This window comes from Alosa alosa, chromosome 11 (assembly GCF_017589495.1).
Source record: "Alosa alosa isolate M-15738 ecotype Scorff River chromosome 11, AALO_Geno_1.1, whole genome shotgun sequence".
Taxonomy (NCBI): Eukaryota; Metazoa; Chordata; class Actinopteri; order Clupeiformes; family Clupeidae; genus Alosa; species Alosa alosa.
The window spans coordinates 4,676,003-4,691,661 of NC_063199.1; the positions used below are offsets into that span (position 1 = coordinate 4,676,003).

General features: G+C 45.4%; 1 protein-coding gene across 1 annotated transcript in view; it reads left to right on the forward strand.

The window, feature by feature from the left end:
- The window catches only part of mctp2a (multiple C2 domains, transmembrane 2a), a 50,728-nt gene that overhangs the window by 11,234 nt on the left and 23,835 nt on the right, over nucleotides 1-15,659 (forward strand). Inside the window, 14 exon segments of the mRNA XM_048257812.1 lie at nucleotides 1,046-1,157; nucleotides 1,159-1,186; nucleotides 1,552-1,628; nucleotides 1,784-1,895; nucleotides 2,169-2,204; nucleotides 6,277-6,447; nucleotides 7,950-8,077; nucleotides 9,930-10,116; nucleotides 10,704-10,797; nucleotides 10,917-11,019; nucleotides 11,157-11,259; nucleotides 11,365-11,466; nucleotides 11,927-12,001; nucleotides 12,335-12,454. Coding sequence (XP_048113769.1) covers nucleotides 1,046-1,157; nucleotides 1,159-1,186; nucleotides 1,552-1,628; nucleotides 1,784-1,895; nucleotides 2,169-2,204; nucleotides 6,277-6,447; nucleotides 7,950-8,077; nucleotides 9,930-10,116; nucleotides 10,704-10,797; nucleotides 10,917-11,019; nucleotides 11,157-11,259; nucleotides 11,365-11,466; nucleotides 11,927-12,001; nucleotides 12,335-12,454 — 1,448 coding nt within the window.

A 15,659-nucleotide genomic window follows, 5' to 3' on the forward strand; every position in this document is an offset into this window, starting at 1 on the left:
CTGCCTGCCTGCCTGCCTGCCTGCCTGCCTGGGTGAGATGTTCATTTGGAGAGGGGAGCTGACAGCCTTGACAAGCCGTCCCCACAGGGCTTTTGTCGTGTGAATCCAGGCTCCCCGCAGGTTTTCTCAAGCACCCCTTTATCCAGCCCATACAAATGAGGAAGCAATGGCTCCTTTTCTTTCTGTCTCTCTCTCTTTCTTTTTTTGCTTTTTTTCTTTTCTTTCTTTCATTTTTAATCTTTACTTTCTGTCTCTGTCTCTCCCTTTCTTTCATTCTTCCTTTCTAGCATTTTTTTCTTCATCTCTTTCTATATTATTGTTTTTTTTTTTTCTTCATACGCTCAGTCTGCGTGCCCTGGCAGAGACAAAGATGCCCTAACCCTCCCATGCTCTGTGTCCACCCCCCTCCCCTGACCCCTCCTCCTCGGGCTCATGCTTCCCAGGCGGACTCTCCTAACAGGCTTTGGAGATTAACACCAGTTGCTCCTGGTTTCTGGGGAGGACTGCCGAGGACTTTATGTGCCAGTAACCTCCGGCTGGCCCACACTTTTTTTTTTTTTTTTTTTTCAGCTCCTGGACCATTAACCAGTCACATCCCTCTGCTGAGAACAGACGTGTGTTGTCCCTTCGTACACACAGACATGCACACGCGCGCACGCACACAAACACACGCGCACACACACACACACACACACACACACACACACACACACACACACACACACACACACACACACACACACACACACATGAACAATCTGACAGCCACAAACATTCTGAATGGCCTCATAGATAATCAAAGCAAATGTATTATTTATCCAAAAGGGGCTACAGTGGGTGGTTGTGGGAGATAGTAAGGATAGTGTCTGTCTGGTTGTGTGTGTGTGTGTGCGTGTGTGTGTGTGTGTGTGTGTGTGTGTGTGTGTGTGTGTGTGTGTGCTCGCTGAATTATCTAATGTCCAATATCATTTACAGAGGTATGTTGTGTAGTTATGATTTATAAGAGATTTTTCATCATTTTCGATGTTTGCATATTTATCAACAGGCAAGAGCGACCCGTTTGTTAAATTCCAAATTAATGGAAAGACAATCTACAAAAGCAAAGCGGTGTCTAAGAACCTCAACCCAGCCTGGAATGAATCCTTCTCCTTCCCAGTGTGATCTGGAGCATAAGCTCTACGTGAAGGTGAGCAGGAACCACACCAGGAACCACACCATTAGGCCCTGATCCGGCCCTAATCTAGTCCTGATCTGACTCTGATTCAACCCTATTATGGCTCTGATTCAACCCTAGTCTGGCTCTGATTCAACCCTAATGTGACTCTGATTTGTCCCTGATATGGCACAATTCTGCTGGATGTGCTCCAAGGCCATTTTGGCTGTTGCCTGCAAAAATGTCTTTATTATTTTACTCTGTTCATAAACAATATACTGTATGTTAAAGTCATTTATATTATGAATATGTTCATATTATATGGATGAATTATGTTTATTCTTAGAACCTTCATTTGTTTATTGATGCTGTGTGTTTTGTTACATATTTCTATGCAGGTTTATGACAGAGACTTTCGATCACATGACTACATGGGTGGGAGTGTTGTTCCTATCAATAAACTGGAATTGGACAAGTAAGTCACTTTCAGATGATTTGATCTTCCTCCAATAGACTCCATAGCCATAGCTGTGTAATACTGAAATTGGACTTTGAAATTATTTTCATATTTCACACTTTTAAACTCATTTCACAAACAGCTCTCCTGGTTGTTGTGTGCTCTGTTTGTAGGACCACAGAGCTGGTGCTGAAGCTGGGGGATCCCAACAGTAAGGAGTCAAACATGGGGGTGGTCATCATGGACCTCTGCCTGTCAATAAGAGACGGACCCACCAAGAGAAACGTATGGAGTTTTCCCTGAATCTCAATGCTATCAGATTAGATAACATTGCAATAACTTTTTGAATTCCATGAAAAAGGAAATTCAGTTGTTACAGAAGCAGGCTGCTAACAAGAAACAGGGAACATGTAACCAAACAGTAAAATAAATAACACACAGTTACATGAACTGAGATATAACTTCGTAGCAGCTGCCTTTTTTAATTGTCAAGTGAAGTGAAAGGAAAAGAGAGGTGATTTGTCTGTAATTCCTGTCTCTCTCTTGTCCTTCACACAGCGCTGGAATCTTAAGAGGAGAGGGAGCATTGGGAAGGTAAGCTGCGTACCGTCACCTGTCTGTGAGGTCTATCCAAACGCTCACAGAAGCCACAGATCAGCAAGTGCTTCAGCAACTCTAGTCATTTCCCTTACCATCACTGTCCACCAGGTGGCAGTAGACCATCACATCAAAAATATATCATAACAAACAGTGTTATGCCTAGCACTGGTCCAAGTTCAATAGAAAAACGTAGAAGTCCTACTGCACGGGGAGCGTATATCTTTTTACGCTCACCCGCAGTTTTCATATTTGCCCCACTGATTCCCTTTAAACATGTGAGAACTCTGGCAGACTTTTCTCTCTCTCTCTCTCTCTCTCTCTCTCTCTCTCTCTCCCTCTCTCTCTCCCCCCCCCTTGTCGTTGTTACTGTTGTGACATGCTTCACTTCCTCATAGAGAAAGAGCACTTGGACTAAACAATATTACAGTGTTCTAAACATGTCAAATGGTCTTATTTGCATTTTAATTAAGCTCAGAGGGAAATGACGGCTTATTCGAGTTTGTGGCAGATAGCGGCAGGCTAATCTCTGAGCAATAAGCGATAGCTGTAATTTATTTAGGCTGAAACGGTGCACTGGTGAGATGCTTTCTGGACCGCAGCTCCTCTCATTATCTCAACTCAGGCTTTATGATACGGCCTAAGCAGTCTGTCTATGCTCTACATCTGCCTCTGTTTAAATGCCTTCATGTGCCAAAATAATTTCAATTTGGTTCAGGAAAAAAAAGCGTGTTTTTATCTGTCTGTTTTCTGGCAGAAGAGTGGATGATGGAAGGGTGGACCTAAGCATGTAGAGGAAATTGGACGTTAAATTTTCTGCCGTATTCCCCAATTATTGTGCAAATTATTTTGATGTATTATAAACTGGGCTGGTGATCTGTTTTTTTTTTTTTTATTATTATGACAGTTTGGTGACATTAATTCTTTGACACAGGGAAATTTTATCCCTCTGCAAATTTGCTGCCATGTTCTGTTTGACATCTTTGAGAGGGTGAGGAGAAAATGATAACAGCCCCTGTTCATCCTCTAACTCAACGAGACCCCTCCTTAGCATACATGTGTCAGGAACAGTACACCACTGAGATGACAAGGAGAAAATGACCGTAAAATCAGTGTGTGTGGGTGTGTGTGTGTGTGTGTGTGTGTGTGTGTGTGTGTGTGTGTGTGTGTGGGTGTGTGTGTGGTTGGTGAGTGCATGCATGTGGGTGTACACAAGTGTATTCCTACATATATATGCATTAATTTTCGTGTGTACAAGCCATTATGTGTACAAGTCATTTGGTGTGTGCATTGCTAATATGAGGATAGGTCTATGCTTGTAGTGAATGCATCTCTGTAGAGGCATGTGTCTACAGAGGAATATTTATATTGATATGCGTGTGTGTGTGTGTGTGTGTGTGTGTGTGTGTGTGTGTGTGTGTGTAGATCTATATGGTCGACACATGCACATACACCCCTGAATGTATGTTAAGGTTTGTACATGCATGATGCATGTGTGTTTGTGTGTGTGTGTGTGTGTGTGTGTGTGTGTGACTGCGTGTACTGTTGGTCTGGCCAGCATCAGAGGGAGCCTCTCTCTCTCTCCCCCCTCTCCCTGGTGGGCAGTCTGCCAGTGTGGCCCCGCTGCTGATAGGACCGTGGCTCTGACTGTGGTTGTGGCTGCCGTGGCGGCAGTGGCGGCTAATTCCCAGGCCCGGCGAGCTATAACCCAGATGTTAGGAGGTAATATCCCAGCTGTGCACAGCTAGCGCTGGAGCAGCAGCCAAATGGGCCAGGACGCGGGCTCCTCCCGCCGTCCCCATGCTGTCTCACCATATGGAAGCAATCCTGGAGCCCCCACCCCTCCCCCTTTTTAGGACCAAGAATAGGCTCTCTTCAGGGGCCACTTACTGTTAAGTGGAATTGTTTTATTGGCTAGGCAGATAGAAATGGGTCCAAGATAAACACTGGGGATAGCTTGGCTCACCCGAGCTTATATCTCTCTCCCAGCTCTCTCTCCCTCCATCTCCCTGTCCCTCTTCTCTCTCTCTTTTTTCCATTTTTCTTTCTTGTCTTTTTTTGTTTTCGAGAGGGAGGTGGGTATTTATAGAGAGAGGTGGCCAGAGCATCGCATGTTAACGCCGTGGAGAGTGGCGGGCTTTGATCCCAGCGGACTGGCCTCCCGTGTGGGTGCTGACCCCGGCCGGACGGGGGGGGGGCCAAGGGGCTGCGCCGGGGTTGCTGGCGGGGGAGCGGAGGGGAGACGCGGGTGCTCCTCTCTGAAGCCGCGCGGCTGGTGAGACCAAGAGGAGTCGCTGAATCAAAGAGGCTGGAGAAGATTACAGTTCGGGGCTTTAATTACTGCCAGACCCAGCCGACCTCCCCATCCAGCACCCCCCCCACCACCACCACCACCGCCGAACCCCTGTCCCCCCTGTTGTTGTGTTTTGAAGTGCCGGAGCTATCAGCCCTACAAGTCATCCTCCACGCACAGGGCATGTCTCTGAAGTTATTCCACACACACACACACACACACACACACACACACACACACAAAGATAGAAGATACTCATCCTTGCCTAACCACCCACGTATGCACAACACACACATGTATAGTGCATTAATACATACTCATTTAGACACACACAGAAGAAGACAAGCCAAGAAGAACAAGCTCAAAAGATAAGACAAAAAGATACACACTCTCCCATCGTCATCCCATCTCCATCCACCCACACACTTCTGTGACAGACTAGTAACACTGGATTTACTGTGAAAAGATAACAGGGAGGCCTCCCTTGGTAATGTTTTTCAAGGTAACTGCAGCGTAGCAAAGAAAACACTGCAAATCGTCCGTTTCACGACTGAAGAGGCGGTCTAAGCAGGCGTCTCATCTCACGCTGTTCCCCACACACACACACACACACACACACACACACACCCCATACCCCTCATGGCTAGGCTCTGGTGAATCACTGAGTAAAAGGATGGGGGGGTAGGTGGGGGGTTGGTGAGGGTAACAAAAGCTCAGACATGCTATCTACAGAAAGTCGTTCGTTATCGTGCCCAACAACCACTGCTGAGATGGGTCTGCTGGATCCTTGCCGGGTCAGGGCCAAATCGATTCTGGAGTCAGAGACGCCGTGAATGATATCTTACTGATTGGCAACCTGCCTGGCGTTTTGATATCTTGGTGGTCTGGAAAGGTGTTCTTTTTTACCATCAAATTGAATTGAATGACTATCTCAGGCCCAGCTGGGTGTGTATGTGTGTGTGTGTGTGTGTGTGTGGTGAGAGTGTGTGAAAGTAGGGAGTTGGACATGCTCAAACATGCTTGGTGATATTCGCTGTTCCTTCCACTCCCCATGTTCCCGCCCTGCGTGAGCTCCCTGATTGAGCTGCGTACGTCAGGGAGAAGCGCTCTGTGTCTGGGACAGCTGTCTGCCTGCCTCTCATCATCTCTCCTCCACTCTGTCTGTCCCTCCCAGAGCCCAGCTGTCTGCCTGTCTGTCTGTCTGTTTGCATTGATGTTGCAGTGAGCTTCAGTGCAGGAGGATGCGCTGAGGATGTAACGCTGGTTTTCCTGAGCTAGCTGAGATGCTGACATGTTAAGATGCTGTATGATGGTATTAGAGGTGAAGTGCTTGAGAATTTGAATTGGTTGAGAAGAACATTTAAAAACAATTCAATAATATATATGTTTATTTCCATCATTCACCTTACTTCATGAGTACAAGTGAACAAACACATTGAATGTGAGTGCAATGTCCCACAGCTATGGCTGCCCCAGGGACTGTGCCAGAGATTAATAAAGGGGAATCCTGGTTCTATATTTTAGATATGTGACTAGGAGGTGTGCATATTTGGCTGTTAAATTTCAAATCAGCTAAATGTGTCATGTGTCATGTACTAGATGCACCCACACTAAGATCACACCCAAATCCCTCACAGATTCTGCCTCCCTCAGGTTTGACTCTGAGTATGTTAAAGTGATGAAGTGTACTGGAATGCTCATTTGGAGTATTTGCATCTCTCTCTCTCTCTCTCTCTCTCTCTCTCTCTCTCTCTCTCTCTCCTTCCTCCCTACCAGGGCCAAGTTCCAGCCCAGGCCCAGCAGCTTCGCGGTGTGGACATGAGGAAGAACCAGGTGTGGAGCGGCGTCTACTCCATCGTCCTGGTGGAGGGTCAGGATATGCCTGAGGCCGGCCAGGGTGACGTCTATGTGCGCTTCCGACTGGGAGAGCAAAAGTTCAAGAGCAAGGTCAGTTGACACTGTTAGTGCCCCCATGAAAAGTCATTTCTTTCTTTGTCTTTCTCTTTCTCTCTCTCTCTCTCTCTCTCTCTCTCTCTCTCTTTTTTCTCTCTCTCTCTCTCTCTCTCTCTCTCTCTCTCTCTCGTCCATCCTCTCCACTGAGGGCTTGATTGCTGGACAACCCTGGACAACTTTGAGCCTTCAGTCTCAGTGAGTCTAGCATGTGCCTAGTTTTCATCAACCCTTTTTCTTTCTCTCTCTCTCTCTCTCTCTCTCTCTCCCCATCCCTCTCTCGTTAGACCTCCCTCGCCCTCTTTCTCTTACCTGTCTGTGAGGTGTGAGTACGCTGCCAGCCTGCAGAGGGCGCTCATTACTCCAGCCCTGGCTATCTCTCCCCTCTCTTTCTCTCTCCTCCTGCCTTCCTCGCTCTCATTTACATACCCAGCATGCTTTGCTCCTCCACCTCTTCATTTATCGCATGGGCTTACCCTCCTATCATTGCCTCCGCCTCCATGTAGCAACCCACACCTCCACCCTCCACCCTCCAACCCAGCCGCCAGCCCTGATGAAGCTAAACAAGCGTCTGCCCTGTCCTGTGTTCTTGTTTCGTCTCTTTGTGAGCCCCCCTGGTTTTGTTTGTGCATGTTTGTTTGTCGAACAAAGCTAATTCTAATTGGATCCTGTCAATGTTTGCAATCCTGCCGAGGAAGCAGCAAGTGTGTGTGTGTGTGTGTGTGTGTGTGTGTGTGTGTGTGTATGTGTGTGTGTGTGTGAGTTTGTATGCTTGTATGTGTATGTGTGTGTACAGAGGAAGACACTTCACATTGGCATCTACCCCGCCCCCCCATCCACAAATACACCCACACTCACACACACACACACACACACACACACACACACACACACACACACACACACACACACACACATGTTCTCTCTCCTCCAACACAGCCCTGCTGCAGGTTCACTGAATGAGAACTTAATACACCTGTCATGTTGCTGTTCCTCAGTTTGACACTGCATTAAACCTGGCACTGCTAGCTCACTGCTGTGTGATCTGGCTGTGTGTGTTTGTGTGTTTGTGTGTATGTGTATGTGTGTGTGTGTGTGTGTGTGTGTGTGTGTGTGTGTGGCTGTGTGTGTTTGTGTGTTTGTGTGTATGTGTGTGTGTGTGTGTGTCTCTGTGTGTGTGTGTGTGTGTGCATGTGCATTATCTATCCACTCTCTTTATGTTTCTCTCTCTGTCACACACTCACTCCCTCCCTCCTTAGCTCACACATTCACTTCCTCTCTCATTCACTCACTCCCTCACTAACTAACTCTCTCTCACACACACACACACACATTCACTCATATTTACTCTCTTACTCCTTCACTAATTCACTCACACACACACACACACACACACACACACACACACACACACACACACACACACACACACACACACACACATTCACTCATACTCACTCACTCACTCACTCACTCTCCTCCATTCCTCCTCCATCTAGAACCTGTGTAGAAAGTCAAACCCGCAGTGGAGGGAGGCCTTCGACTTCAACCAGCTGGATGGGCTGGACGTGCTTCAGGTGGAGGTGTGCTCCAAGAAGGGCCGCAAGTGTGATGAGTGCTGGGGGCTGTAAGTGACAATCCCCTTAATGACCAAAGCTTAAAGGTCAAAGCTGTGTGGTTCTGGAATAGATATGTCCCAGATCCCAACGCAGGAACCCCCCCCCACTATAACAACTAGATCTAGAACCAGATGTCCAGCCATCATCAGTTCTCAGAGTGACTCTACACTGAGACATATTTGTTGATGATTATTACTGTAATATGTGCCCCGCACTTTATCCCAATATTATGCTGAAACTGAGATCCTCTCTGAATAACTGTAACCTCTGACTCAGTCTTGTTTGTACTTACAGTAAGCTTTATATAAAGTATGATTAAGGCCAAAAAATACATACACACCTTTTTAAATAACTGTGTTATGCACAGCTGTGTGTGTGTTAGCCTGAGTGACTGATGATTTCACAGTTAGTTTATAGTAGTTTACATCTTACCCAGCTCAGTTTGTCTAATGAGTATTAGCTATAAAAATAGCTAAGAATTGACTCCATACTTACATTAGATGGTATGCTAACTGTGGCCACACTTGCCGTATACATTTTCTTAAATAGTTAAATATATAGATATATAGACTTTACTTTACTTTATTTCTGCATTGTTGCACTGTTGGACATACTCATTTGCACTATCACCATGACCACTATCACCATTGCACTACCACCATGACACTCATTCACACAGAGCACCTTAGAGCACCTTACCATACCTTACTATGCACAGAGAATCACAGGCTCAGTCCCTGCCTCAGTCATTGTCAAGAATGTGTTTGTGTTGTCTGTATGCTGCTGAGACCTTGAATTTCCCCTGGGGATCAATAAAGTATCTATCTATCTATCTATCTATCTATCTATCTATCTATCTATCTATCTGCTTCATTTGATCTCCTTCAGACATCAGTTTGTGATGGATGTATCACTGTAATTAACACCCAGACATTAGTAATTGGCATTCTGTCATTTACAGTTTTTCTCAGTTGCTTTGGTGCTTTCCTCAGATCAGAATGAAAATTCTCATAACTATTAGTTCAACCTCCACAACATTTACCGTAGTCATTTGTGCACATCATAGTAGCAATTTCTCCTTCCTCTGAACAAATTACAAATGCTTTTGAACATGTATCAGTTGCTTTGTCATGTCAGTCAAAATAAACTATGCTTATGGATGCTGAATAGTCGTTCCCAATCAAACTAATAGTCTTCATTTCATTGCTTGAGTCATTACATACAAAATTGGTGAACTAGTTATCAAATTCTGTCACAATGCTGTAGAATTGCAAAGAGCATATACAGTAAAACTGTGAAATGTACATATTCAGTTTCTTGTACTCACTTAATCCCCTAACTACAGCAATTTGTAACTTTACTGTAGTTTTCAAATGGCTGTACAAGTACTGTATAGTGTTGTCTTGAGCATTTTTAGGTAGTGTCACAGAGTTCTGACCTTTTTTTGCATGGGAAAACACTGAGAGCATAAACTGTCGTAATGAAAACATGACAAAGCCATTTGACTATCTTTTTCATAAACGATGGTGTCAAGACTTCTCATTTTGATGATACTGGCAGTTTCATTGACATAAATACTTGCTTTTGAGGAATGGATTATCCATTTTGAGCAAGTGGCATGCTTTTGCAGGTTTTCCACTAGGTTTTGCAGTTTGCACTAATTGTTTTGAGAAATGAACTAACTGCTGTGCAAATGTTACTGTAATAGTGATGTGAGAAAAGCACCAAAGCGACTGAGAAAAACTGTAAGTGTATCAGTCGTCCTGGCATGAGTATTTCACCCAGGTCTGCCTCCCTCCCTGTGGTTGCTGACTGCCTGCTCATTAATTCTCTGGTTCTTTCTTTTCGTTGTGTTTTCAGACTGGATATTGACCTGTCCAGGCTGCCGGACAAGCAGAGACAGCTGTATACACGAGTGTTGGACCCGGGAAAGGGCCGGCTGGTCTTCCTCATCACCCTCACGCCCTGTTCCGGAGCATCCGTGTCTGACCTGCACTCGCCCCCCTTAGACGACCTGGAGACCAGCGAGAGGGTGGTGTACCAATACGTGAGTAGAACTTGTGTGGCTCATTTGAGAAAGGAGGACCCCATAAGAATTCAGGGGTTGGCTGTGTTTTTGTGAATGTAAGAGACAAGAGCAGATAGATAGATAGATAGATAGATAGATAGATAGATAGATATTTATAAATGATAAATCTAATCCATCCATGGCCATTGAGTGATTGCAAGTCGAGTCATGGAGGTCAGTTACTGATCGATGGAGAAATAACAAAAGAAGGCCTTGACGAACACATTATGGCCTACCAGCACCCAAAATGTCCTCAGATATCTCATCTGCTTAAAAATCCTGATTCTTGACATCCCTGTGCCAGAACAACAATTAGATATTTTAATGTGATGTGCGTTAGTGCTGAGGAGAACGTGAGTGGGTCAGAGTCCAGCTCTCGAAGAGCGGCGCTTCTCCCGCAGTCGTCATGTCTCTTCACGTCCAAGTCTCTTTCCATATTTCTTTTGTCCCCAAGGCAATATTATGGATGTGCTTGAAGAAGGGAAAAAAAGATGATCTGGCCTGTGATTCCGTGCATTCCAAATGATTGAATGTCAGTAATGTGGCTCGCTACTGTCTCATTCTAGAGTTTGAAGAACTCCTTGAAAAACATGAACGACGTCGGTTTTGTTCAAATCAAGGTGATCAAGGCCAGTGACATCGCCTCGGCCGACCTGAGCGGTAATGACCCAGCAACTTGATTCATGCTCACCCACCCAGCTCTCTTCAATTAAGTGGTGCTTTTCTATTGCGTAGTTTACCGTTTCACGTAGCGACCTCTGTCTCCTAACCCCTCTCAGGCAAAAGTAATCCCTTCTGCGTACTCGAGCTGGGGAACAGCAAGCTGCAGACCCAGACCATCCACAAAACTCTCAACCCGGAGTGGAACAAAGTCTTTACATTGTGAGTGGTGACTTTTTTGTGTTACAGTACCTCCTTGTGCTCTAGTCCTTGAAATAATTTGAATAATATGGAAATGCATGAAAACCAGCTCTTGTTTGGTTTGGCTAATTGTGTTTGTGATTTGACTGTGTCGACAGCCCAATTAAAGACATACACAATGTCCTTGTTCTGACGGTCTATAACGAAGATGGGGACAAACCCTCAGAATTTCTGGGGAAAGTGGCTGTGCCTTTGCTCTCGGTGAGTACGGTGTCAAATTGCAGTGTCTGCCATATGCCTTCTGCCATCTTCACTGATGCAGGCATCGTTGAAGTATGATATTTGTGTCTTTGACTTGTCCTGTAGATTCAAAATGGCCAAGCTGTTACCCAGTACCTTAAGAAAGATGATTTAGCAGCTGCATCTAAAGGAACCATCTCGCTGGAGATGGACGTCATCTACAATCCAGTAAGCTCAGCCGTTAAGCTGACGGCACCTGTTTTCTTGATCATTCACCTTTCTCATGTTTACTTAGTCTTTCATCTGACTATCCTTTCTTTGGACAAGACTAACAAAGCATTTGCAGGGTTTACAGAGTTTGGAACTAGTGAAAGCAGTGATCAAAATAGCAGCATTGTTTCAAACTACTTTGCTACAGTAGTTCTCACTACTGATCGATTTAAATTAGTATTCTAAGTAATAAAAAGACAGTGCTAAATGGGGTCCTTGTCACTTTACTTGAAGAGAAGTTAATCTTGCCTAAAGTGGGTGTCGCTGCTATCCTCACACTGCAGTAAGTATTCCCTAGACGTGTACTTATCAGAAGTGTCAGAAAGCGCTAAGTCTGAATCTATCATCTTCCTCAATGAGTATCTATTCTCTCTCTCTCTCTCTCTCTCTCTCTCTCTCTCTCTTTTCAAATACATAGGTTCGTGCAGGCATCAGAACCTTTGGACCAAAAGAAATGAAATTCCTGGAAGACAGTCCGAAATTTAACAAGAAGGTTTGTTTACAGACCACTAATATAATTATAGAACACGTAAAACAATGAAGTGTAGATTTTCTTTTATCAATCAATAATATCAAATATAAAAGTGTCATGACATAATCCACAGCTGTCTTCTGTAGAATACTGAAGAGATATATCCCAATTTTAGATTTGAATTCTATCCTGTTCTCTCGGCAGAGGTTTATGTTTGAATGTCTAGTATTATAAATAAGAAATAATGTTTGTAGAGTCTGAAAACTCAGATACTTTTGTGTGTTGAGCACGTGTTTTTGTTCTTTCTCCGATATTATTCCCTTAACTGGAGAATTCTCCTTGTCCTCCTGTTAGATTTTAGCTCGTAACATATACCGGGTCCGACGCATCAGCACGGCCATCCTGTACACACTGCGCTACATTAAGAGCTGTTTCCAGTGGGAGAGCACGCAGCGCAGCATAATCGCCTTCGTGGTAAGTCAGTGGGTCATGCTAATGACTTCTGTGGGGCCCTCTAGGCATGATGGCTCTGGCGGCCTGTCCTTTCTCTTATTAAGAATTAACATTGTTTATCATAATGTAAATATGCATGTTAAGAATGGGTTCTTTTTACGTCATCTTTCAGCCGTATCTCTTGGAAAATGGAAAATCTCATGTGTCTTAATAATTGTGTGTGTGTGTGTTGGGTGGGGGAAGTTACATACAGTATCTATCTTTGCATGTATAGTTAAATGTTTTTTGGATCAGGGGAATGGGGTTATTATTCACTATTGTTTGTTGTTTTCTGACATTGACACTCACCTTCAGTATAGACTCTACTTGACTGAGACATTGACTCATTGACTCTGATGTCTAGACGGTTGAGCCTGCATGCCAGATCCCTCTATGTGACCACTGGTCTGTGATGCCTGTGAGTTGTGGGCAGCAATCAGTAAATTCCATCCATGCTGAGTTGTATTATCTTTTGTTTACTGATCCTGCTGGCGCTTCATCCCCGGGGGACAGGCAGGTATGTGGACGCCCCTGCAGGCTGTCAGGCCCCCTTTCAGTGGGGGGTCCACCTTTCCTTTCCCAGCCCATACACTGAGGGGATCCGTTACATGAGCACGAAAGGGGGGGCTTTTCATATTCACCTCATTTTTTGTGCATTTGCACCACCCTGCTGGATGTTATTGCTCCTTCTATCGATGTTTTGGATGGAACTCTCTTTTTGGATTCTCTCTTTTATGTGTTGCACCATTGCTTGTGATCGTGAAAACACGGGCGGCTTTCTTTGAAGTTCTTCTTATAGAGTATTTGAATTGGAAATAGTCCTGGTGAAGTCTAGTGGAGATGTAGGAAATTTCTCCTGTAGTGGATCTCTCTCCTGCCGTGGTGCCTACTGAAGTAAATAAATCACTTCCCTTTCATATAACCAAATGGAGAATTGAATACTGAACATCCCTGATATATAAGGCCGAAATGTTTGGCCTTGTGTTATGATAATTGTGGAAATTATTGATTTTATAATCAGAACCATTCATGGAAATTTGTTTTGACATTTATTTCAAATGTGCATAAACATAAAGAATGGATTGCTTGGTTAGGAGCGTAACTAGCTATTTTACCAGAAAAGCATATGTGCCTGCACCATGACTTGTGCAGAGCGTCAATAATCAGTCTGCATATGATGCTTCCATTTTTAGTAGCCTGCAGGTGGAGAACAGTGCAGGATTTAACTGGCCGTCCCCATTTTCAGTGGCAGGCAGGGATGAATCAGAGCAGGCAGCTAGTGTCTCGGTCCTCATTTTCGAATGCGAGGCAGGATGAACACAGAGCTCAGAAACCAGGCAGTGACCGTCTGTCCCTCCCCGGCTCTCCCCGTCTGTGACGCTGCCCTCTCTCTCCACTCCGCACTCGGCCAGGGAGAGGCCAGCTGCCTGGTGGGAGGTGGCGGAGGTGGTGGCTGACCCAGCCGCGGAGCCGGGGACGGGTCAGTCGGCCGAGGGCGCGGGAGGCTATTTGGCCCCACCGCGGGCAGGGTGCGGAAAAGGCTGCCTAGAGGAGCCCCAGAGCCCTGGAGCCCCCTTGTTTCCCATCATGCAGCAGGGGCCTCTCTCTCTCTCTCCTTCGCTCTCTCACACCACGTGCCTCACCCCGTGTGTGCAGAGGCCGTGTGACACACTCCACCACGCCGCCAGAATATCACAGGCAAATGGTGTCTAGGAAAAGAAAAAAAGAGAGAGCGAAACGCGAAAGGAGGGGGTGAGGGAAAGAGAGTGAGAGAGAGAGAGAGAGAGAGAAGGGAGATGAAGGAAAAGGAAATAACTGGTAAAGTGAAAAAGTCCACCTTTTGAAACCAGAGGACACCAGAGAGGTCTTGACTGTCATTACCGGCGCTGTGCCACGCCACTACCCACAGCAATGCCCTTGCCCTCGCCGGGGCAATCACATCAGAGGCGCCCGCGCCGCCACTCCCTCTCCCGCCAAGTCATAATTTGCAATTAAGTTTGTGTTGCGGAGCTGTCTGGAGCAACCACCACCACCCTGTGCGTTAATGAAAGCCCCCTCTTGCTTCTCTCTCTCTCTCTCTCTCTCTCTCTCTCTCTCTCTCTCTCTCTCTCTGCTCTCCTCTCCTATATTTATATCTTTAGGCGCTGGTAATAAGGTAACTGAGTCAGACACTGACAGATGGCCCCTTCTTGCCTCTCAGATGTGTATAATTAGAGCGCTGTCTGTCTGCGCCTATCCTGCAGCATCCCAGGGCATCTGCTGCTAGGGAAAGTGCACACGGGTGCTAGAGAAGCTAGCTTTAATATACATTACAATGCATTATTTATGGAGGTGCGTGCTAGCAGGCTAGACCACGGCGACGCTCATGCAGTTTTAACACCTTATGCTATAGCTGTGTTATGTGTTTTTTTTTTTGTTTTTTTTTATTCTCCGGGATGCTGTGGGTTTATCCGTGTGTGTGTGTGTGTGTGTGTGAAAAGCTGAAGCAGAGGCGATCACGTTCCGTGGTGGGCTGGAAAGTCACTGAGGCCCACGCTCTGACCCCAGTGCAACAGCCAGTCTGCACACTCCGCACCCACGAAAAAAAACTTGCCAGCGTCTGGCCGGGCCAGAGAGGGATTTTCACATACCGTGTAATGCCCGGTGCAATGAAAGAATGTGTGTGCATGCATACTGTATGAGTGTGTGTGTGTGTGTGTGTGTGTGTGTGTGTGTGTGTGTGTGTGTGTGTGTGTGTGTGTGTGTGTGTGTGTTGGTGGGAGTAGTTGCACACTGTGTATGGAGAGTATGTAGTAGAGTAAGTAGAGTAAGTGAGTAGAGTAGAGTGAGTAGAGTAAGTGGCATTCTAATACCGAGGGGAAAAATACTTTGCAGTTAACTTTCCAGTTATTTTTTTTTTTCAGAAAGATACTTTGTAAACTAGATATTTTAATTTTTAACTCCACAGCAGACATGCCACATTCAGAATTCATAAACTCGATTTCCTTGCTTATATAAAACTTCTGTTGGGATTGTATTTGGTCTACCACCTTGCCACACAATTTTTTTGTGTGCTGCCTCCAAGTTTTTTGGAATTTTTTTTTGTAAAGGGTTGCAGTGTAGTCTGTTGCTGATTTTCATTGCATAATCTTTACTGTGTGGAGGGATAAACTTTACTGTCTGATGTTCTCTCCCTTCCCCACCCCAT